This window comes from Trachemys scripta, chromosome 2 (assembly GCF_013100865.1).
Source record: "Trachemys scripta elegans isolate TJP31775 chromosome 2, CAS_Tse_1.0, whole genome shotgun sequence".
Classification (NCBI taxonomy): domain Eukaryota; kingdom Metazoa; phylum Chordata; order Testudines; family Emydidae; genus Trachemys; species Trachemys scripta.
Genome location: NC_048299.1, coordinates 79,555,039 through 79,580,339, shown reverse-complemented (window position 1 = coordinate 79,580,339; position 25,301 = coordinate 79,555,039). Strand labels below are relative to the sequence as shown.

Sequence of the window (25,301 nt, the reverse complement as noted above, 5' to 3'; positions counted from 1 at the left end):
AAAGCAGCAATCTATTTACCACTAATAGCGGAATAATAGACTCATTTTAGTGAATAGAACAAGACTATTCCAGTAGGACAGGTATGTAAGGATTCTGGAATGTTGTTACTTCTATCTACATAAATAGCAGATTTCCAAGTGCTCCATACTGGGTCTTGAATAAGCTACTCTTATAACTTCTGCATATTTTTCAAAAACAAATTTTCTTTAAAAACTTTTTTAAATTGAGGGACAGTAAGCAAATGTATTTCTAGATATGATAGAATTTTTTTTTCTATTTTTAGTACTTTAGAAACTGGTAACGAAATAATCAAAATGATTGACGAGATTGTAGGACTGGTTTTGAGTGTGAATTACGTTGAGCCAATGAAAAATACAAACCTAAGGACAAATACTCATAGGAATTTTAGATCATGCTTCAACCATATAATAAAAATCAACTTTTGTGTCATAAAAATTCAAAATATCAAATTCAACTTTTGTTCCAGAATTTAATCTATCTTCTAGATTTTATTCAGTTGACATATGTATATTAATCTTTAAAAATCTGTTGGATGTATTTTTCATGGCTGAGATATTATGATTTTTTAATTAAAGGGTTAATATCATTTGTGCTGTTAGCTTCATTGCTGATCCTTCCACTTCATTACAGGAAGAAAAAAAGGAGCACCACAGAGAATGCTGGGTCGTTCCCTTGGCTGCTTACACTGTGCTAATGAGGTGCCTTCGGGAAGGGGTAAGGATCTTTTATTGTCCTCAGTAGAATTTCTCCACTGTAATAACCCTTCAGGCATTGTGAGATGATTGTAGCCTAAAGCACTGCAGTACATCATCAGTGAAGTATTGCTTCTGAATTTAAATAATCGTGATACGACCATGACCTACACAGTAGTAGTAGATTTCAAAAATGAAGTAGTTTTCTCTGTATACTCAACATTTATACATTGTTACTTGATTTTGTTTATAAGATAGTAAATAAAGAATTACTATGATATAAATGTTGAATGTATTCATGTTATGGATTTCTTTTGACTGTTTGGTGAACTAGTACAATTCTTGCTACAATTTATTTTTTGCGCAGATCTTTTTTTCTTCCAGTCTGATAAAAAATTGATATACAAGGCTCTAAACACTCCATCATCTTGTCAGGTCATCAGTGTCCTTTGAGGCCCCAAAGTAGTAAACTTTAAACACTTTTTTTGCTATATATTATATACCTTATAGTTAATTTCTATTGTGACAACTTTGCTTTGTTAAAAAAGGAAAGAAAAGAACCACATTTATGGTCCCCACTCACAAAATGAAAAAGAACTGAGCAGAATCACATATAAGGTTGGCATTTACTGTTTATTTAAGACCAGTTGCCCAAGGCAAAGCCAAAGGCTGAAAACATTCCTTACTGGGGAGAAAAAAATCAAGATAAGTACCTTTCTTTTGAGATCTTTATTGCTTACAGATTGTACTTAATGGAGGAAATCTCCAGATGCATAGGAAATCTCCAAATTGTCAAGCGACCAAGAACACACAACTGATTTGTGTTTTGGACTCCTTCCAGCCAGTAGTAATGGATACCATGTCACTCTAAGACATGGTTGTTATAAACGATGTAAATGTCATCTTAGCAAAGGGAGACTTCTTACTATCTGTAGATATACATGGCATAGAAACAAAACAGAGGCATTCAAAGGAACACTAATTTATTCCTGTACAGTAATATATTTCAGGGTTTAGAATTTATTTTAAATTTCACTGAGTATTTATCTGGATATTATAAAATTAGTCTTTTTCAAAAAAATTTCTAATGAATATAGTGCTCATGAAATTTGCTGAATTGACAGTCTGCAAATGAAGGTCTTATCACTGAAGATAAAGCACAGCCACAGATTTCGAAGCTCTTTATGCCACCACAGTGCAAAGATCCTGCTCTGGAGAGGCATTGTGTGTTTGTGTATGATATGCATGTATGCATTCAATAGACCTGAAAGTAAATCAACACTTTTTAGGTATTAGGGGGGCTAATTACCAGGCAGTGAATTGGTCTGTCCAAGCTTAGATTTAAGTTGAACAAGTTCTTCTGGAAGTTTGGTTTCGAATGTTAACCCTTGCATTTATAATTCCATCATTTTGAAGTATGGATTGGTTTGCAGTTCTCGATTTAAGATGCATATTTCCGTAACTCTAATTGGCTAAATCATCTGAAGTAAATCTATTTTGTGATGGCACTGAGATATTTTTAGTACAGGGTTCTGCCATTTGGCATTTCTACAGTGCCAAGGGTCTATATTAAGTGTCTTTCTGTAGTAGCAGTGCATCGAAGAAAACCAGGCATCTTTGTTTACCCATATTTAGATGATTGGCTGCTGAAGGCTCTGTTATGTGAAGATTTGCTAGCTCACATTCAGGTTCTACCTCCCTACTTATGGATTAAGACTACTTCTGAATATCAAAAAGTCCAATTTATGTCTAAGTCAGAGAATCCATTTTATAGGAGCTATACTGGACTTGGTAGCAGAGAGAGTTTTCCTTCCAGAGGAAAGATTTGTGGTGATAATGATATTCCAGAGATTCATTCTGGTCATCAGACCCAGAAAGTAATTTTCTATTTGGGTCTAAGAGGTCTCCTGGCAGTGTCTATTTATGTTACTTCATATGCATTCCTCAGAATGAGGCCCATGCAATGGTGGATGGCTCAAGTTTACAATCCAAAACCGGACCTTCTTCACATGCCAGTCACCATGCCTCAGGACACTTTTGATTTTTTTTTTTGATGAGGAGGACAAACTGAGCCAATGTTCTGAAAGGCATCCTGTTCAGTTTCCTTTTGCCATTTGCCACAATAATCTCAATGCATCAGACAATGGATGGGGAATTCATCTGGGTTCTCCGATAGTTTGAGGTCACTGGGCATTTCAGGAAAAGAATTTGCAGATAAATGTTTTAGAACTGAGAGGAACTTCACCTGGCTCTCAGATCTTTTCTTTCTCAAATAAGGAGGAAAGTTGTACAGGTAACGATGGATAATATAGTTGGCCCTGTATTACATCTGCAAGCAAGAAGGTGCCTTGTCTCCTCTGCTGTGTGCCAAGGCAGTCAGTCTGTGGGACTGGTGCATTCTACACAATATTTATCTGTTTAGCAGGGGACAGTAATGTATTGGCAGATGAGCTCAGCAGAGAAATTTCTCAGATGCACAAGTGGCCTCCGAAGGACCGGGTGGTACAAGAGATCTCCAGTTGGGGTTGGCCCATTGTGGATCTGCTTGCAACCAAGTTCAACAAAAAGAGTAGTCTTTTCTGTTAAGTGTGGGAAAGAGCAGTGAGTCCATCTTCAACGCTTTCCGGATGCAGTGGTGAGAGGGCCTCCTGCATGCTTTCCCCCCCTTTTCCATTAATTCCGATGGTGGTGAGGAAGATAAGAGAGGGAAGGCAAGAGTTGGTCCTGATTGCTCCAGCTTGCCAGAGACAGCAATGGTATGCAGACTTGCTTCAGCTGTTGGAGGAAGTTTACAGATTCTTTCTTTTGCCTCCGGACTTGTTTTCTCAGCAGTATGGCAAATTCTTCATCTGGATCCCCAATCTCTCTATGTAACATCCTGGCCTATCGGACTTTGAATAATCTTGAACAACTTGTTTGTCATTAGTCAGAATATATTGCTTAATTCTAGAAAACAATCTGTGATGAAATGTTATTTGAAATGGTTTAGATTTTTTATTTTTTTTAATGAAAAAATCTGGCTCACCATTTACAACTTCTGTTCTCTGTGTTTTGGAATATATAATGTATTTGAAGTGTGAGGGGCTCTTTAATTTGTCTTTAAGATTTCATTTGGTGGCTCTTTCAGCTTATCATGTTTTGATTGATGACAATCACTATTTGTGTATGATACAGTTAAAAGGTTTTTGAAGAAATTATCTAACTTGTATCCCACTATTGAGACATCTGGTTCCGCCATGGGCTATTAATGTGGTCTGATCTAGGCTTATGAAGCCCACAGGTAAATATAAAAAAGCAACCATAACAGAGGGCTAGACGGGGAGGAAATGGAAAATTACAATAGGGTCATATGAGAAATAAAAGGGAAATCAGTGGGGGAATCTGCTCAACATCTTTGATTATAGCGAAATATAAGGATTATGGGGAATAGACAGAAAGAACTGGAAGTATTGGTACATAAGCTAAATTATGATTTAAGTGAAATCGGAGATCTGTTTTGCCAAATTACTTTTCCAACAGATGTCTGAGTAGTTAAAATCCCCCCATTACTGCTAGGTCTTATGTTTTGTATATTTCTATTATTTGTTCTAGATATGCCTCTTCCACCTCCACTTCCTGATTTGATTGTCTATAGTAGACCCCATCATGATGTCAACCCTGATTTTTCCCCTTTTATCTTTACCCAGAAACTTTCAACTGATCGACCTCTCAATTTTCTGGCCCTCAGAACAAGTATATATATACTCGATGTATAATGCAACATGTCCTCCCTTTCCCCACCTCCCGCCCCCGTCCTTCCTAAACAAGCTATTACCCCCTATACTGATATTTCAGTCATGAGATTTATCCCACCAAGTGTTTTTCAGTAAGTTCTTGCAAAATATTGGGGACAACTTTTTATTTCATTAAGTAGAGGACGAAACCAGGGGGACAGCCATTTTAGACCTGATTCTGACTGACAAGATGGAATTGGTTGTGAATCTGTAGGTTGAAGGCAATTTGGGTGAAAATGATCATGAAACAAAAGATTTCATGATTCTAAGGAAAGGAAAGAGTGAGAGCATTAAAGAGATAAACAATAAAGAGAATGGACTTCAAAAAAACAAATTGTAACAAACTCAGAAAATTGGTAGGTACTGTCCCGTGGGAAGAAAATCTAAGGGAAAAAGGAGTTCAGGAGAGCTGGCAATTTATTGAGACAATATTAAGGCACAACTGCAAACTATCCTGATGTGAAGGAAAGATAAGAAGAATAGTAAGAAGCTATTATGGCTCATTCAGGAGTTCCTTAATGACCTGAAAATCAAAAAGGAATTCTACAAAAAATGGAAACATGGACAAATTGCTAAGGAGGAGTAAAAAAAGAATTGCACAAGCATGTAGGCACAGAATCAGAAAGGCTAAGGCACAAAATTAGTTATGCCTAGCAAGGAACACAAGAGAGAATAAGAAGAGGTTTTTTAAATACAGTAGGAGCAAGAAAAAGACTAAGGAAAGCATAGGTTCTCTACTCAGCAGGGAATGAGAGCTAATACCTGATGATATCAAGAAGGCTGAGGTGTTTAATGCCTATTTTGTCTTTACTAAAAGGGTTAATGATAACTGATACTCAACACAGTTAATATTAACAACAAGGTGGAAGGAACAAAAGCCAAAATAGAGAAGGAGCAGGTTGAAGATTATTTAGATAAATTAGATCTATTCAAGTTGGTAGGGCCTGATGAAATTCATCCTAGGAGGCTTAAGGAAGCAGCTGAAGCAATCTTGGAACCATTAGTAATTATGTCTGAGAACTCCTGGAGATGGGTGAGGTCCCAGAGGACTGGAAAAGGGCAAACACAGTACCTATCTTTAAAAAGGGAAGCAAAGATGACCAGGGAAATTATAGACCAGTTAGCCTAACTTTGATACCTGGAAAGATACTAGAACAAATTGATTGCTTAATAATTTGTAGAAGAAAATAGGATTATAAGGGGAAGCCATAGAAGTGATATATCTTGATTTTAGTGTGGTGGCTGACACAGTCCCACATGACATTCTCTAAAGGAAACTTGGGAAATGTGATCTAAATGAAATTACGATAAGGTGAGTGCATTGGTCTGAAATCAACAGGATGAAATTTGATAAAGACAAGTTCAAAGTACTACATTTAGGAAGGAAAAATCAAATGCACAACTGCAAAATGGGAAATAATTGGTTAGGTGGGAAGTACTGCTGAAAAAGATCTGGGTTTAAAGCGGATCACAGACACAATATGAGTCAGCAATGTGATTCGGCTGCAATAAAGGTTAATATCATTCAGAGATATATTAATATGAGCAGCATATGTAAGACATGGGAGGTAATTGTTCCATTCTACTCAGCACTGGTGAGGCCTCATTTGGAGTAGTGTGTCCAGTTCTGTGTGCTACACTTCAGGACAGATGTGGATAAATTGGAGAGAGTCCAGAGGGGAGCAGCAAAAATGCTAAAAGCTTTAGAAAACCTGGCCTATGAGGAAAAGTAAAAAAAAAAAAAAAAAAAAAAAAAAAAACCACAGGGCATATTTAGTCTTGAAAAAAGAAGATGGGAGGACCTGATAACAGACTTCAGATATGTTAAGGGCTGTTATAAAGAGGATTGTGATCAATTGTTTTCCTTGTTTCCTGAAGTTAGGATAAGTAGTAATGGTCTTAATCTGCAGCAAAGGAGATTAGATATTAGGGAAAACTTTCTAACTCTCTAAGGATAGTTAAATTGTACAATAGACTTCCAAGGGTGGTTGTGGAATCCCCATGGTTGGAGGTTTTTAAGAACAGGTTGGACAAACATCTGTAAGGGATAGTCTGTTTACATGGGTCCTACCTCTGTGCAGAGTGTTGGACTTGATGATCTTTCAAAGAACCTTCTAGCCCTACATTTCTATCATTCTTTTTTTTTTTTTCTTTCTCTTTTATGTGATGTGACTTGGTAATTTTTCACATAGTGTGTGCTCAAATACAGTACGGAATGGTGGGTTAAGAAGAAAATTTCCTTCTTGACATTTAATTTCCTTGTTTCTGCTTACATCAGTTGGCCCTGTGGTATTGTTGAAATGTATATATTTATCATTAAATATATATGTATTTAAAGTATAAGAGCTAAGGCCCCAGTCTGTTTGCAGCAGTGAAGTCCTGTGTCCACGTTGAGCCTTATCTTTGGGCTGCTGAAGGACTGAGTGTGTCAGACTGAGGGGACAGACTGGGCAGTGTTTATTGTCCTCCTTACTCCTATTGTCCTCCTTACTCCATTCCCCAATTTACAGCCAAATTCTTGGTTTATTTTTCTTAAAGTAAAAGTAAATCTTTTACTCTCTCTACATTGTCAGATTATTTTTTCAGTGAAGAATATGTAATTACAGTTCACAGTCAAATGAAGATTTTGATTTCTATAATCCTGAATACTCAAGAACAAAAGTTAATTCTTTCATGATATGGCTTTAATATAGTCTAATTTTCCAACTTCCATCTTCGTTTAAACTGAAAGTGTCCTAGCAACTGATTTAGAAAGATGCTGGAATAAGTTCTTTATTTCCCGAATCTGTTTCCAGTCTGCTTCTGTAATGACACTACATTAGTATTTGAAATTTTTATGACTTTTTTTATATATAAATGTTATACATATATAAGATCTGTGTGTGTATGTGTGTGTGTATATATATATTATCCACAACTGAAGATGACATGTTAAAAGTACACTGCTTTTAGATTTTATGTTCTTTCTCAGTGTTTAGGAAAGCTTCTAATATGCTGTTGGCTCTTCCACAACCGAAATAAATAACAAGATAGAGTAAAATCAGTTTTTTATCCAAATGGAAATATTGACCTCTTTATACTTTTAAATTTTGAATGAAAAGGAAGCTTACCTTTGTCTTTTCAGATATATTCACCTTATTCATACTTGCTTTCTCATTTATGTGTGCCTGATTTTTCAGAAGTACTCAGCACCCACAACTGTATTTGAAGTTCGTGGGAACCAGAAGTGCTTAGTGCCTCTAAAAATCAGGCCCTATATCTTTTAGTGCTCTTTAGTAAAACTACTTGGAATCTGAGAAAATCTGATAGTATTGCTTTTTTAATAGTGCTATATTCATGCTGTTTATGGTTCACGGTACTGGCAGGTTATCTGGTGTACGAAAGCTCTTTAATCATATCTTGAGAATCCACTTCTTTCAACTAACATAGCTTATGTCTTGATAACATGGCAAGATGAATTCTTCAGTTGAGACCAAATATTAGTTTAGCTCAGCCTTCCTTTCCCAAGAGTTAATTAAGCAGAAAATGGTACAAGGTTTGTTGCTTATACAGTGTTTGAGAACAGGTCCCAGAGGGGCTAAGGGTGCCAATCTCAGGTGGCAGCAAATGGAATTAATCTGAAAGCCTCATTGAGTTGATAGAGCACTGTGACAATACATGACCATTTCCCAGCCAAGATATAAGAATGACTGTGGTTATCTGGTACAGGGCATGACTCATCTCCGCATTGCCTAAAAAGTACAAGATAAAGCACACTTTTGAGGGACAAAATTTTGCTAAGGATAGCTAAAACTGCATCTGGATATTGCTGAAGATCTGTTAGCATTCATAATAACGATTCTCTGCTGCATAATGCTTTGGTTATGGCTTATTTGTGGTATTGTAATGCATTTATTAAATGTGGTGTTACTTATGTCAAGTGACACAGGAGCCCCAGTTTGTGTGCCTAATAATCATCGGTATGTAAGAAAGAATGAATACTGCTATTAATCTTTTGAATATGTATAGTGCATATTGTAAATGCATGTATTTTTTTCACCTGTGCAGTTCAGAAAATCATTTAAACTGAAATTTAAAGGAAAAGATTGAAAATGTATATTAAGTTATTTGCAAACAAAAATATCTGAGAAATAAGTGTCAAGAAGCTTAATTTTGATAAAACTGCATTTGTTTGAGTTTTTAAATGGTTGTCTACTGTACAGTATGGTACACTAACAAAACTTTTGTTAAGATTGGGGGCTAATTCTCCTTTGATTTACAGCTGTGTAAATGAGAAGTAAATCTATTGAATCAGTTGTGTTATATCAGTGTAAAACTGGTGTGAGATGAGAATCAGGGCCCATGAGTAAATTATTCTTGTTTAAGTAGAGCTGAAGTTTAGACAGGGGTAACGAATTAATATGACACTTATGATGAAAATTTCCTTTAATAAGAATTATACTAAATTCCCACATACATCTATTTAGTCTTATATGTTCAAAAATTAAACATTGATGATCAGTAGAGGGAGGAGATAGTTAGGAATATATTTTTAATGACCTGAAAAGTTTCATTATTGTTGCTCACAGTTGGTGGTGGTTATGACTGTGGAGGTATAAATGTCAGAAATCCAAAGGGAACGAGATGGGAGGATAAAGTGGAGAATAATATAAGAGAAATAAATAATGCCATTATGATGCATTATTTGTGAAGATTGAGTGTGCTATAGACTAAACAAACTAAATCTCTGGAGTACATCTATTGTCTTCCTTACTTGTATTTAAATTAACTGGACCAATTCATCAGTTGCATGTAGTCAGTGTTGAAAGACTTTGCTTATTCACAGTTAGAGCTGGAAGGAAAATGATGTAGTGGACAATTAGGAAAAATACCACATGTTCTGTCTTCAATTTCTGTTTGGTAAATGATCTGTTTATAAAATATGGCATCTGATTATACAGTCTGTATTCAAGTAAACCTTTCGATAGAATCAGTAGGAGTAATCCAGAACACAAATTGTTGCAAGATAACGTCCATGATAATATACCTTAATTGATGAATATTATTTTGACATAATTTATTTTTCTAGTAGTTTAGAAATAGACAAGAGAACAGTTATTTGCATGGACAATGTGCATGGATTATTATCTTTATTTTATTTGTTAATTTAAAATTACTTGGTGCCTGTTCCTGCAGATGCTTATGACAATAAGATTCAGGAAGCACAAAGGGGATGGAATAGGAAGTAACAATCTGGCCCAGGAATTTCGGGATTGCTGGACTAGATCAAAGCAGTGATCCAGTTAGTTCACTGTCCTATGTCTCTCAGTGGTCTATACCACATTTTCAAGGTCCAAGGAAAGACAGTTATGGAATAACCTGACCTATTGATTTTTAGGATTTTTGTTAATCCTAAACAGTTAGCGGTTGATCTATGTCCTGCAGAATGAGGATTTCAAGTAAGGGGAGAGAGGTGGTCAAGATGTTGTTTGAGGAGCAGCTAGACTCAGAGGGAAGCACTCTGTGGTGTTTGAAGAAGCTAGGCCTGCCTAGCTTACCATCAGGTACCATCAGGTGATTGTAAGATTTTAGTTAAAATAGACATATGTGTAGACTGTTGTTTTAGAATCCTCTAAATGTGTTGTGTCCTTACTGTTAAACAATATTTTGGTTTAAGAAGAATATTTCTGGTCACTATATTCACCACTGGTCACAGACTCCCAGCACAGGTGCCAAACCCAGTTGGACCTGTTGGGCAAGAACATTCAGTACATAAGGTGCTGTAAACCAGGGCCTAATCTAAGACTGGGAGAACTATGTAATTGCATCCCTGGAGTGGTAAAGACACGCGAGACCTGACATTTGAGGGCATGCACTCAGAGAAATCAGAAATGGGACAGAGGTGTAGCATTTTTGAAAGAAAATATGGCATTGCATGGTAACTGACAGTCTTGCTATCTGTGTCGATGGGAATTGTTTTGGTGAAGTAGAACTCATGGGGGCACTTGGCAAACTGATGACTGAACATGTTTCTCAGATTAAGAGTAAGGAGATTAAAACAATTTTTGTACATAAAACTTTTTCGTTTGTCAATGAAAAACTATAAAATAGGTTACATTTGAAATTTCTAGCTTCTGACAGTAATAGCTATGCAGGTGCAGAAATTAAGAACACATGAAAAATTAGACTATTTTTCATGTTCTTATAACTCAAAAATGGCTGAACTAATTTCACTAAAACCTTCCAAAAGATTAATCTTTTGGCTGAGACTAAGCGTGAAAAAAAATTGGCTGTGGAGAAATTTGAGAAAGTTATAAAGCAACTGAAAGAAAAACTAAAATGGAATGGGAACTCGGACTTAGTTAACTATAGGATAGTACTGATTTCCCATGACTGCTATAATATGACATGTATATATGCAGCACTTATAATATAAATTTTCATATTCCGGTAAATGTTTCCTAGCCTTTCCCCCTGCCAAACATGAGATATATATGGTACATTTATTGAATGGTAAGTAATTAAATTTTTAATTAAAATAAATTCTTAAATAAACTTATTAGTAAAGGTGGTGAATTGAAAATCCTGGAAAGTGTCCTCTGTATATCCATAGAAAAAGTGCACTGGGGTAATGGCAATGCAATCTGCCATGCACTGCCTCACCAATATGCCTGAACCTTGACATGGTGGAAGCACCTTTAGTGTTAAGAGTAATTAAATTTCCATGCCTATCAAGTCCTTGACCCTTTTGTTAACATCACCATAATAACTGGCATTCTTATTGGCAAATGTGATATGAACACCTGTTCATGTAGCTGAATGCTCATGACACAGTAAGACACAGTGACAACTTTCATTCATTGCTGACCTATGCTGGATTCAGAATGATCACTTGGAGATGGAAAACTCAGTTTTAAATATTATTTCTATTTATTATCTCCTTGGATTTATTTACAGTACAAGATAAAGGGGGAGGGGGACATAAACTTTATATTTCAAAGTAGTTGAATTTTCCTGTGAAATGACTTCTTCCCTAAGGATTTTCCATATTTTTCCTGATATCTGTGTAACAAGAGTAAGAAGCAGTATTCAGACAACACAAATTATTTTGCTGTATTTGCCTTTTATTTAAATAGTTCAGAAAAGTAAAGTAAGAGAGAGACAACAGTAGTTAATATAAAATGCCTTGTTTCCCCTCTAGGAAGAACGTGTTGTGAATCATATGGCGGCGAAGATTGTTGAAAATGTTTGCACCACTGATTCATTTCATGCACAGGGATTTATTACAGGAGAAATTGGACCTGTTTTATGGTACCTTTTCAGACATTCCACTGTAGATTCTCTGAGGATAACAGCTATTTCGGTAAGGAGCTTCTTCTCAAAACGTCTAAATATTCTGGTATTGTTAATTTGAAAAGCTTTTGAGAGCATTCTATACATATATTGAAATGTCTTTTGAATATTATTTTGATATGTGATGTTAACATTCTGTATTTCTACATACATTTCTAAAACTGTATGATAAACTTTCAACGATCTGTTAGTTTTGTAGGAACATTGCATTCCTAAGGTATGTCTACATTGCAAGCGAAAGTGTGATTGTAGCACTAGTGGACATACCAGTGCTAGGCTTAATCTTTCTGGCACAGGTTACAGTAGTAGTGAAGATGTGGCACCATGGGCTAGCAACCAGAGTACAAGCCTGTCTGGGTACTCTGGTTGCTAGCCTGTGCTAAAGCCTGTGCCACTGAGTCTTTACTACTATGGTTCCCCTTGCTAGCTAGATTGAAGTACTCCTGTTCTTTTAGCATGGGTGAGCATATGGGAGCTACAATCATACCTTCAGTTGCAGCGTAAACATACCTTTAGTATTAGTTCTGTAGGCAAATGCAGTGTTTTTACTTGTGTAATGGTGACTACTGTATGGGTCTTGCAACACAGACATTTCTTTTTTTATATGCTGTGATAAATGGAGCAGGGGATCGCTCCCTTTTATGGACACCCAACCAGCTAGTTAGATGTAAAATCCCTCTTGGTAGCTGTTCTCTGCTTGTTTTACCTGTAAAGAGTTAAAAGTTCCCAGGTAAAGAAAAGGAAGTGGGCACCTGACCAAAAGAGCCAATGGGAAAGTAAAACTTTTAAAATTTGGGAAAGAAACTTTCCCTTTGTCTGTTCTCTCTGGGCTGGAGGGACAAAGCAGCAATGCTGTAAGCAGTTTAAGCCAGGTATGATTATAAAGCATCAGGTCATGCCTAAAACTACTTATCTGAACTCCAAATGTGTAAGTAGATCAGAATGTTTAGCTAGACACAATCAGGTTTATTTCTTATTTTGGCTTGTGGATCTCCTCTGTTCTAACCCCAGATGCTTTTGTTTGCTTGTAACCTTTAAGCTGAACCCCCAAAAAAGCTATTGTGGGTGCTTAATTTTTGTAATTGTTTCTTTTAAGATCTAGCAAAAAGCCTAAGTTCCAGATGTATTTCCCCCCTTTTTGTTTTTAATAAAATTTACCTATTTTAAGAATAGGATTGGATTTTTGGTGTCCTAAGAGGTTTGTGCATGTTGTTTGATTAGTTGATAGCCATGGCTGATTTCCTTTGTTTTCTTTCTCAGCTCTTCCCCGGAGGAGGTAGTGTGTGTGTGTGTGTGTGTGTGTGTGTGTGTGTGTGTGTGTGTGTGTGTGTGTGTGTGAGTGAGAAAGGGCTTGAGGGTACCCCATAGGGAGGAATTCCCAAGTGCTCCTTCCTGGGTTCAAAGAGGTTTTTTTGCATTTGGGTGGTGGCAGCGTTTACCAAGCCAAGGTCAGAGAAAAGGTGTAACCTTGGAATTTAATACAAGCCTGGAGTGGCCAGTATTAATTTTTAGAATCCTTGCAGGCCTCTACCTTCTGCACTCGGAGTGACAGAGTGAGGATTCAGCCTTGACATATGAAAAGGCAACAAACCTTAATTTGCTTACAGATGGAAGTTGACTTTTAAGCAAGAGGAGCCTTGTGACAAATATATTGCTGACTTGTGAATCTTATAATGTTTGAAAGTTTTGCTCTGACCTGGAAAAAGCCTCAAAACTGTTTGACTTACATTGCTCTGCTAACATAACATTATTCCTCTCTACCACTGTGACCAATAATTTTCATTCTATCCTTGTTCGCGTTCTGCTCATTTCACTGAGATGACTTATAATTGATGCTGAGTACATCCTAATGTTGAAAGCTAATATTGGACAAATGCCTCATGAGTTCATAATTGTCTGTTGGACTCATGCTTTATTGCACTGTCTGTGGCTAGTATTCAAAGGGTTTTGTCTTCCAAGGAATCTTTAAAATTCCTGCAGTGCTACAATACTGCTTTTAATTGTTTTGGGAAGGGGGTAGAGGATTATTCTTGTTTACTGTTAGTATTACAGAAGAGAGTAGATGATCCAACCAAAAATCAGTGTCCCATTGTTCTAGATGCTGTACAAACACATATTAAGAGACAGTCCCTGCCCTGAAGAGTTTACAAGCTAAATATGACAAAATAGAGAAATGGTGGGAGGAAGGGATGCAACATACAACAGAAGATTGGGAACTGAGGAACAACAAGATTGTGAGTTGCCAACATAACCCAGGAAGTCTGTCATAGAACTGGGAATTGTACCCAGATGTCCTGGTGCCTGTTCTGGGGCCTAAGACTTCATTGTAGATGATCATTTTGGAGGTGTATAAATGCCCTTGGGTTAGCTATGTAACAGCCTTTAAAATATAAACTACCATCATTTTTTAAAACTTTATGAATTCCATAGTATGTTGGCAATATTTTTTAAGGTATTACCAAGATTTTTCACCCTTGTTGGGTGGGAAAAACAACTGGAGGAATGGACAAAAACTACATTAGCAGCCACTATATTTGGTGTTAAACTGCTTTTTGTTGCTATGGTTTAGAATTTGAGGGTCTTGTTGGATTCCCAGCTGTTTCCAGATACTAGTGTCACTAATATGGTTGGTGTGCAATTAGAGAAATGTAGCAGCATGTTAATAAAGACATGAGAGAGAATTAAAAAATAAGCCAACATGGCACAAGAAATATTGTCCTTTACAAAAAAATAAAAAATCCACGTTGAAGGCATACTTGACATGTGCCTCTTTTGCACATATGTGGGGAACTTGCCAACATGACCAAAAAACAAAAACCTGCAGAAGTGCTATGAACTTTTGGAATATTGAGGCTGCTGGTGTTTAGGATGGGATTTTACACTTATACCTTACAGGCTCGATATTGTCTTTGGAGGATTAATATATATATTTTCTATGCTAGAAGTTGCCACTGGTTTTGTCGAGGCCAGGTCCAAAATTGTGAAAGCTTTTGGATTCCTTTGAAATATGTTCATTGAGTGCTTTAAACTTTATTACATTATTAGGACATGTAAATAGCTATTCTCTTGTTAAGGGTTCTATTATAAATCTGGTTTTAGCACCTCTAAAATCCACAAGCAAAAGAATATTAACCTCAACAGTAATGGGTTAGGCCTGAGGTGGAGGTAGAATTTTTCTGCCGCATTTGTAGTGAGTTACACAAGAAGTTCCTGAAGTAGTACTGTTACAATTCAGGGCAACTGCACCTGTATTCTTCCTCCATGGTCCAACAAGGGCACCCACTCTAGGTTCCTTGCTCCTCAGCTGTCACCTCTCTTGGGCGGAGACCCTGATCTCTCTCCCTCCTGACGAGGCTGCATAGTTCTCAGTCTAAACTGTGAATTCCCCAGCAACTCAGACTGCCTAAGTGGGCCTGCTTTGTTTCTCTTCTGAGGCTATAAAAAACGTAATTTCCCACAGATATGTTACCACACAGACCTTTCTAAGCAAGCACATGTATTGTTATAGAGAACACATATTAAAAACAAAAAAAAGAAGCTGCAAGTGTGCTAATAAGCTTACCAGAGATCACCCCCCACACACTCTGGCCAGTGTCAATCCTTTCAACCCTTCCCAGGAAGGACTGGGCCTCCACTTGGACAGAAGGTCCTGTCCATTTGCTGGAACAGAAAGCAAGCCCGAGTCAGTTTAAACTCAGACTACTTATCAAAAGTCCTTTCTTTATCTGTTGGTCACTGGAGAATTCAGTTTGAACCAGTATATGCAAGCCTGAGTGAATTTGCCTAATCACCTCCCACAGTTCTTAGTTCCTGAAGGCTGTGGTCCTCCTCCCCCATGGATTATATATAATCCCTGGCCCTCAATGATCTATAAACTTAAGTAAGATCTCCAAAATATATTGCAGGAGCGTGCCATTTCTGTCACCAGGACACCCTAAACACTGAGCTGTTCATGATGAGTCAGACAATCTTCTAAACTTTTTTGCCATACAGTAGCAAGAAAAACAAAAGAATGAGCGAAAAAATTTAGCTTACTGGTTTTATTAGTTCTATTCTGTACAAGTTTTTATATGACAGTGATGAGTGGCTTATGTGAATACCTCCTCGTAGCGGGTTAAGCAGTGGTACTACACATCTGTCACCTGTTGTTTGTTCTCTGATTCTCTCTCCAGGGAGAAAAGTGTGTGGAATGGAGTGTCTTGTTTTAGTGTCTTGTTTTAGTTGTGTGTTGTGTTTTTTAGTTTTTTTTTTTTTAATATTCATGTTGCTATGTATTTATGTTAAAGACGTTAAGGTCAGAGAAATGTGCCTTGCCCTTGGAGTGGAAGGTGGTGAGATTTGTGACAGTCCTTAGTTCCTGGAGGAGTTCATTCCACAGTTGCAGACCAGTGCCAAAGAGAGTTCTGTCTCGCAAACAGATTTTACCTTTATTTGTAAAGAGTTGCATTCTGCAAAAGGAGTATAGCTGTCAATCACAGTCTTCATCCCAGAACTCTTGAGATGGTCTTTTTGATATTCTGGGACCAGGCCTTATAGTGCTTTGAAGATAAGGGCCAAGACCTTGAACTTGATTAGAAATTCTAAGGGAAGCCATCGTAGAGAGTGGAGGATAGGTCTGATGTGTTTGCAGTAGTCTGTGTTGCTGAGGAGATATATTACAACAGTCTGTATTAGTTGGTGTTTCCTAGGTGCTGAAGACTTCATGCTCAGGTATATCATATGGCTGTAGTACAGCCACGAAGGGAGGCAGACATGAATAACTGAAGACACAGGTCATTGTTCACCAAGGTGGGATGGAGTTGCCTAGTCAACAAGAAATGATAGCAGATCCATGAGCATTGTTTTCTATGTGAGAGTTTAGTGTCAGTGAGGAACCCAAGAGTATTCTTAAATGACAAACGAAATACTGTGAATGTGTAACTTTGACTAAAAGAGACTACACTATTGCTGCAAACTCTTCAAAATGCTTTCCTGTGTGGCCAGCATCACCCCTCTCTTGTTCAGTTCAGCTTCAGTCAGCTGTTCATCATCCAGGACCTGATCTCATCCAAGAATAGGGCCATCTCGGTGGTAGTGCTGTGGTTGCTTGTGGTGAAGAATAGGTACAGTTGTGAGTCATCTGCATATTTCTAGTGCTTGAGTCCATGTCGTCTGACCCGTTCACTTGGTAGCTGCAGATCGGTGTTGAAAAGGACTGGAGAAAGAATTAATCCTTGTGGGATGCCACAAGTGAAGAGTCTAGTGGTGGAGATGCCATTTCCAATAACTATTCCTCCAGGGTGGAATCAAGCCATTTTAGTGTATTACCCTGGACTCCCACCACATCTCTCAGGAGACAACATCTCATGGACAAAACTGTTAAATGCTGCAGAGAGGACATGGAGGATGAGAATCATCATCTGACTTTTATCCAATGACCTAGGAGAAGATCATCCATTGGTGCTACTAAAGTGGTTTCAGTTCCATGTCCTGGCCAGAATCCAAGTTGTGCCAGGTCTAGAACGTTAGCTTCAATTAGATAAGTTTGTATTTGGCCTTCGGCTAGTTTCTCTGTGAGCTTGCTTAGGAAAGCTGGGTTTGGTGTTGGATGGAAGTTGGCTAGAATCAAAGCATCTAGGTCTGAGTTTCTTCAGTGTTGGTTGGACTCCTGTGTGTTAGAAGGAGGAACGGAAATTCCTTCTCTGTATTATGTTTTGTCTACATCAGTCAGGAGTGGAACCAGTTGTTCATGATTCTCTGGGCTTGCCTACATGAACATTTAGTTTGCAACAAACTGGGATGTAAATCTACTCCATGCTAGCCTGCCACATATTAACTGTCTGTGTGGACCTTGCTGATGTGCACTAACAGTTCCTTAGTGCACTTTGATCTACTGTGATTTCAAATTGGGATAGATCAAAGAGTATTAAGGAACTGTCAGTGTATGTCAGCAGAGACCACGCAGTTAGTGCGCAGCAGGCTAGTGTGATTGTAGATTTATACCCCCCTAGCAGCTTGCTGAATGTTCACATAGACAAGCCCTCTTTCACAGCTAGGAAGGACATGGGTCAGATTCACAAATCTTGGGTCAAGACCATTCACCGAAAAATGCAGCTTCAGTTGATATGAAACTATTTGCAAATTCATGTTAAGTCTGCCAAATATTTCTGGCTCAACTGAAAAATCAAATTTTTTCAGCATTGGCAAAATGAAACATTCATTTCAACCCGACTCAAAATCTTTAATTTTGTTTTTTGACATTTTGACAAAAGCAAAGGAGGAATAGATTCACAAACTCTTCGGGCATAGGGAAGGGGAGGACCTCCATTTATAAGGTTTAGCTGAGTGGTTGGGGTTCTTTTGTGGAATGTGGGAGATGTAGGTTCAATTCCCTCTCTGTCTATGAGGAGAAGGGATTTGGACTTGCATCTCCCATATTGCAGGACAGTGTCTTAGCCACTGGTCTATGGGATATTCTGGTATGGGTACTTCTCAGTCTCCCCTGTTGAAGCTGTTCCACTTTTTAGTCATTGAAGCATACACTTGAACTTGTGACTCACACATCCCTAACCACAAGGCTATAAAGTCATTCTTCCTCTTTCCCTGGCCCACCAACTATCTACTGTCATTCATAGTAATTAAATCTAAGAACAATGTGGTACATTTGTAGGTTTTATGAGCCATGTTGGGGTTGCAGTGGACTGATGGAAGCCTTGCTACACAATTAATGCCCTTTTGGATTAGACCAGGGGTGGGCAAACTATGGCCCGTGGGCCAGATCCAGCCCCCAGCCGTTTTAATCCTGCCTTTGAACTCCCGCTGGGGAGCGGGGTCTGGGGCTTGCCCCACTCTGGCGCTCCAGCCGGGGAGCAGTGTCAGGAGCCGCTCTGCATAGCTTCCAGAAGCAGCAGCACATCCCCCCTCTGGCTCCTACTTGTAGGGGCAGCCAGGGGCTCCGCTTTTCATGCTGCCTCCACCCCAAGCCCTGCCCCTGCAGCTCCCATTGTCTGGGAACCTCAGCCAGTGGGAGCTGCAGGGTGGCGCCTGCGGACAGGGCAGCGTGCAGAGCTGCCTGGCCGCACTGCTGCGTAAGAGCTGGAGCGGGGACATGCCGCTGCTTCCGGGAGCCTCTTGAGGTAAGTTCCACCCAGAACTTACATCCCTGAGCCATCCCCCTGCGCCCCAACTCCCTGCCCCAGCTCTGATCCCCCTCCCACCCTCCGAACCTCTTGGTCCCAGCCCGGAGCACCCTCCTACACCCCAAACCCCTCATCCCCAGCCCCATCCCAGAGCCCGCACCCCACCCACCCTGCCCCAGCCCAGAGCCCCCTCCCGCACTCTGAACTCCTCATTTCTGGCCACACCCCAGAGCCTGCACCTCCAGCCAGAGCCCTAACCCCCTCCCACACTCCAACCCCAATTTTGTGAGCATTCATGTCCCGCCATACAATTTCTATACCCAGATGTGGCCCTTGGCCCAAAAAGTTTCCCCACCCCTGGATTAGAATATAACATAAGAACATAAGAATGGCCGTACCGGGTCAGACCAAAGGCCCATCTAGCCCAGTATCCGGTCTACCGACAGTGGCAATGTCAGGTGCCCCAGAGGGAGTAAACCTAACAAGCAAAGATCAAGTGATCTCTCTCCTGCCACCCATCTCCACCCTCTGACAAACAGAGACTAGGGACACCATTCCTTACCCATCCTGGCTAATAGCAATTAATGGACTTAACCTCCATGAATGTATCCAGTTCTCTTTTAAACGCTGTTATAGTTCTAGCCTTCAGAACCTCCTCAGGTAAGGAGTTCCACAAGTTGACTGTGCTCTGTGTGAAGAAGAACTTCCTTTTATTCGTTTTAAACCTGCCCATTAATTTCATGTGGTGGCCCCTAGTTCTTGTATTATGGGAATAAGTAAATAACTTTTCCTTATCTACTTTCTCCATATCACTCATGATTTTATATACCTCTATCAGGTAATCTATATTAGACTGTACTACGGGTACGTCTAGACTGCAATAAAAAAACCCTGGGTACAGAGTCTCAGATCCCAGATCAACTGACTCGGGCTAGCAGGTCTCAGGGCTGCAGGGCTAAAAATTGCAGTGTAGATGTTCAGACTTGGGCTGGAGCCTGTGCTTTGAGACCCCCCTCCCCTTATGGGGTTTCAGATTCCAGGCTCCAGTCCTAGCCCAAATGTCTACACTGCAAATTTTAGCTCTGCGAGCCTGAGCCCTGCAAGGCTGAGCCAGCTGACCCAGGCCAGCAGCAGCTGTGCCACAGGTCTTTTATTGCAGTGTAGACATAACATGTATGTCTTTCTGTGACATTGAGCCTCTTTTTGGTACGTGCCATCGGTTTCACTGTAATTTATTGTTCCAAAGATATATTTAGTCAATTTTGTACCTCATGACTGTGTGAACAGATGTCATTAGTCCTATATCCTATTTTATTTGATCATATTTGAGGGAGCCTTCGCTGCCTTTTTTTAAAGGTATCTTGAAGAATTTTTCACAATTGAGACTGTCATATCTAAGAATGCATTTTGTTTGAGAAATGACTGTTGTATCTTGACATTGAGAGAATAGGCAATATGGAAAGTACACCAACATCAGGATTTCACTCTAAGGGTACTCTGGAATTGTGCTCCTTATGATTATTATTTATTCTAATTTAGTTTTAATCAATAATAAAAATCTATCAAGAAGATTCTGTCCTCAGTGTCTCTAGTCGAGGAAAAAGACATTTTTTTAATGCAGTCCTCTGTCACAGATGATAAGCTGGAACTGAGTCTCAATATTTTTGTTTTCTTTGGAGTCTAGCTTGCACCAGGTAAATACAACAGACTTTGTCCTGTAGAGAAACTGAATCTTTTTAATGTCTTGCGTGTGTCAAAGAAGTAATTCTATAAAATATGAGTCAAAATGGCTCATTCTCAAAGTGCAGCAGTTAAAAACATTTTTTTTCAAAATAAGTGGAATGGTTATGTCTTTATTGGCCACAAAACATTGATGCAGTGTTTAAAATATGAAGAGAGAGAGTGAGAGAGTTTTGCCTTTTCTATGGTAGGAAGAGCCAGCTACATACAGCATAAACCACTTAAATGGGGATTAAAAACTTGCCAAAGCTCAGCTGAGTCATCTTATTTGATTTGATTTTTTTTTCCCTGACTGATGGACTTTGCAGAATCTGTTTTAAAAGAGAGCTGGCTATAGAAAGTGAATGAAAAGACCAGGAATTGGTAAGGTTGCATTGGTCTGGAGAGGACAAGAAAGTAGGAACACTGAGTAGTTGAACAGGTTCAATAAAATGTCTATTTAGTTCTACTGTTAAATAACCCATATTTGGTTTAAATAGACTCCACTGCATTTCTAAGCACCAAGCAAATACTTTTAGTTTTTTCTGTCCTGGAGTTATAAAAAAAATAGCTATGGGATCAAATTTAGAACACCCGGTTTAAAATGCATATCAAACATTATTTAGTATAAAACAGTATAAATTTGTATTTATGGTCTAATGTCACAGTTATATTTTTCTCAGGCAAGTTACTTTATTATTACAGTTATGAGATGATTTTAACTCTTCATCATTCTGGACTGAATAGGACTTTCAAAATGCTGAAACTAAATCAGTCTTGCAAATTTTCTCTTCATTAGACTAAGTCTCTGAAGCTCAGCTCGGAGATTCTGCATACTTCAGATTTAGAAATTACCCAAACTTAAGGTGCTTTAGGGACAGAATGTCCTCCCAGTTGCTTAGGAGCTTGATAAATCATACCTTTTGCAGAGTCAATCAGTTGTGCTGGGATGAGAGGTGCTGCTGCCCCTCGTGGCTTGAAGTGGTAATAACAAACACTAAATACATGGTTTTCATCATCAGCATCTCCACTATCAAAACTGTTCCAGCACCCCGGTGTCAATCAGCAAACATTATCCAGTATGAAAACTGAAATCTCATAAATGAAAATGGAAAGTCTACAAAGTTTACTAACGTTTTGAGAGAGTTAGGCAAATGCTGTCTGGCCTTGTACAATCTGTTTAGACATATTTCAGTGACCCCTTTCTTTAGAAAGTTTCTCCAGTTTAATTGGAGAGGGATTTTGTATCAAGAGAAAGTTTGATTTTTGTCCTACCAGCTGCTCCAAGAATCTTTTCAGTATTAATGAAACCAATTGTGTGTCTGTGTTAAACTCACTATGGGGAGAATTTATTTGAATATTCTGATTATGGCATGATCCCTTGAGATTCTTTTCTTTCATTTAAAATGTACATTTCTTCAATTTTTACTTTGAGATTTTTTAAAATCTTTATTTTGTTTCAAATACTATAGATCAATGATTTTCTACATGTGATCCGTGAACCCCTAGGGATTTGCAGGGGGTCTGCAAAAGTTGTCATTACCTCTGGGGATTTGCAGACTATGCCTAAAATTTCCAAAGGGATTCACACCTCCATTTGAAAATTTTTAGGGGTCTGCAAATGAAAAAAGGTTGAAAACCACTGCTGTAGATCTGTTTCATACACTTGGATAATTCAAAACTGATTAATTCCTTGATGTCAGTGAAGATAATAGCAAAAGAAAAATTACTTATTTATATGAAGTGACATCATTTTCTTTTATTGTCAATTTCTCTCAATTTGGTCAGATACCTATGTTCAAACTTATTATTTGACTTACCTATGCAGATTGAAAATAAGAACATTGCTCTTCTTCCTCCTCAGCTGGATTATTTCAATGGTCAAAAAAGTTAGATTTGATATGAAAGTATGGAGTGTGTTTGATGAATTTTGTGATTGTTTTTATTTGTAAATATTAGTTTTAAATTGAACCCTTACTCTAAAGAAATGGGAGTTATTTTTCTTGTTCCTTTATAGGCTTAATTGCTTATATCATCTGCTTTAGCTTTGGTTTTCTTTTTCCTTAATTAAAACAACAAAAATATGACTTCCTTGTTAATCTATATCGTTAAATCAGGATATTCACTATTGTGTATCGAAGAGTTAAACAAAATTAATTTAGCTAACAGACACCCAATTTATAATAAAATAACCATTTTGTATTATGATATTGTACCTTAGCAAGGAATAACATTTACACTAACAAAATGCTTGATTAAAATTATTCTTTCTAATTTATAGAGCAAGTTGCAGTGTGTGTATATAAGTGTGGGGGGAAATTAAACCATATGAATTCACTACATTTGTCTGCTCCTAAAAATACAATTGGAAAAGCTGTTGCTGTTCATTGATTTTCTTTATTGCATTAGTTATTTTATTATTAAAATGAAAATAGCATTACTTAATGGGAATATCTTATTATTTATATAGGCTTTATGCAGGATTACTCGTCACTCACCCAGTGCTTTCCAGAGTGTGATCGAAAAGGTTGGGTTAATGGCTGTTATAAACTCATTGGCAACTGGAATATGTAAAGTTCAACAGTACATGCTGACCATGTTTGCTTCTATGTTGTCATGTGGGATTCATCTTCAGAGACTGATTCAAGAAAAGGTTTGATTTAAACTTTATACTATTCTTGATTCTATGATTCTGTCTTGCACATGTCATTTTGCTATACCAAAAACTTTTCCTGATTCTTCATAGACTATGAAAGGTCATATGGCAACTCATCAACCTTTTTGTTTGCCCTTAATATTCACCTTGTTTTGTAGTGGAGATAAAGAACAGCTCAAGTTATTGAAACACATTCCTACACTACTCAAAAAGCTGAAAAAATGGACATAGGAATTGAGATTTCTGTACTGGATGAAGCCACTGGTCCATCAAGTCTGAAGTCCTGCTTTCAACAGAATGTAATACCTGATGCTTCAGAGAACTATGAACTCCCTTCCCCATGTAGTGGTTAGCCAGTTGTGCAATGTGGTACATGGAAGTAGGGGAGAGGAGGAAGGATGTGGTGGCAATAAATTCCCTCCCAGTCCTGGCAGGTGTTCATCTTACACTCTGAAGTAATTAATCTGTTTACAATTATCTTTGCATACGTAACTACAAATATTGCAGTTCTTCAGTATTTTTATTTTGCATCTTTATTTTGTATAGGACCTTTTATTGATACTATATCCCAAAACACAGTAGAGTTACCAACTTAAATGGAAAAAAAAAAGAGAGAAGTTGAGGGGCACAGACAAAACTTGACGAAGTTTTTCATAAGGGAATCTTTCATCCCTATGGTCTATCTGGTCTTTACGGAACAAGTTCCATTCTGTTGGTATGGTAATTACCTTTACCATGGCTGGAACATCTGTATCTGCTTAAGAAAGCTATACAAGTATTTCCTAGTTTTTCTTCTGCTTACAAAACGTCTGCTTGTTGGCTCTTTTAAGTATACCAGGAGTTTCCCATTCTTTCTGAATAGATTTTTACATAATGATGTAATTTTATCAATTTGCTGCTGTTAAACATTTGCATGGCTCTATATATAGTGAGACTCAGGACATACACCTTTCCCTGCGGAGTTTATAGTCTACATGCAGATATCAGTTACCATTTTGCACCTGATGGGTTCAGAACTCCTTTACTAAGATGTGGTACTTCTTGTAGCTGGCCTTTTGTATGATAGCTTTCGAAGTGCCCTCAGATCTCTAGCAGTCACATGCCCCATTGTCTGCATTTTTGGTCATTCACTCTAATAGAGAAGACCACCTGAGCAGACACAATAGTGTCTCTCGGGTCTAGATACTTAGGTCAAGAAAATTACTACCTGCTATCTACACAATGGAGGATATAATTAAAACAAAAAATGTAAAATAATGAGGTACAGAACTTGACAGGATTTTTTTTTTGCAAATCTCAAGAGGTGGGACTGATCTGTAATTGAGTTGCTGGTTCAGCTAAAATTCAGTAAAATCAGAAGGCTCTAGCCTGGCCATCAATTGATAATGACCCTAAGGAAAAAACAATGAGAAATGCATGAGGACAGCTACTTTGACATAGTACCGTTCGACATTTAAAAGAGAAAATGTGTAGTGATTGAAGCTAAAATTGTACTTGGATTATGCTATCCATATAGGACCTTAGGCCAATTTGTATTGTAAGTAAAATGTCTTGCTGAAATAATCATTTTATTAACTTAAGACATTTTTAACAGTGTCATAGGTCCTGATAAATGTCTGTAATTTATCTTCTAGAAAATGATTAAAAGCTACTTATTTTGATCACCCAATCATTCCTCACTGTATAAAATAAAAGAAATTCACCTCCATTCCTAGTCAATAAATATTCCACATCAGTAAGAAAATAGAATACAGAATGTAGGTTTTCATATAATTCTTTTGCAAAATGTATTGTAAATTGACACTGTGTCTGTTTTTTAAAAGAATTTACTTGAGACTCTTAATTTTGTTTCCTGTGAAAATTATACTCTCCTTGACCCCTGACTCCTATCCATCTTTTCCAAGATCCTGACGCTGCTCCCTTTTTAAAGTCACCTGCATTTTCTTAAATGTGCCTATGTGCTATGTGAATCATTGTGCTCCTGTATGA

At 38.0% G+C, this 25,301-nt stretch overlaps 1 protein-coding gene across 7 annotated transcripts in view; it reads left to right on the top strand.

Moving 5' to 3' along the window:
* ULK4 (unc-51 like kinase 4) overlaps positions 1–25,301 on the top strand; it is a 401,679-nt gene that overhangs the window by 84,906 nt on the left and 291,472 nt on the right. For all 7 annotated transcript variants that reach the window (XR_004644496.1, XR_004644497.1, XM_034760991.1 and 4 more), the window contains 3 exons: positions 653–736; positions 11,668–11,829; positions 23,127–23,309. Coding sequence is in view for 5 of the 7 variants with exons in the window: in XM_034760991.1 (XP_034616882.1) it covers positions 653–736; positions 11,668–11,829; positions 23,127–23,309 (429 nt within the window). In the remaining 2 variants the exon portion in view is untranslated. The remainder of the gene's footprint in view (positions 1–652; positions 737–11,667; positions 11,830–23,126; positions 23,310–25,301) is intronic.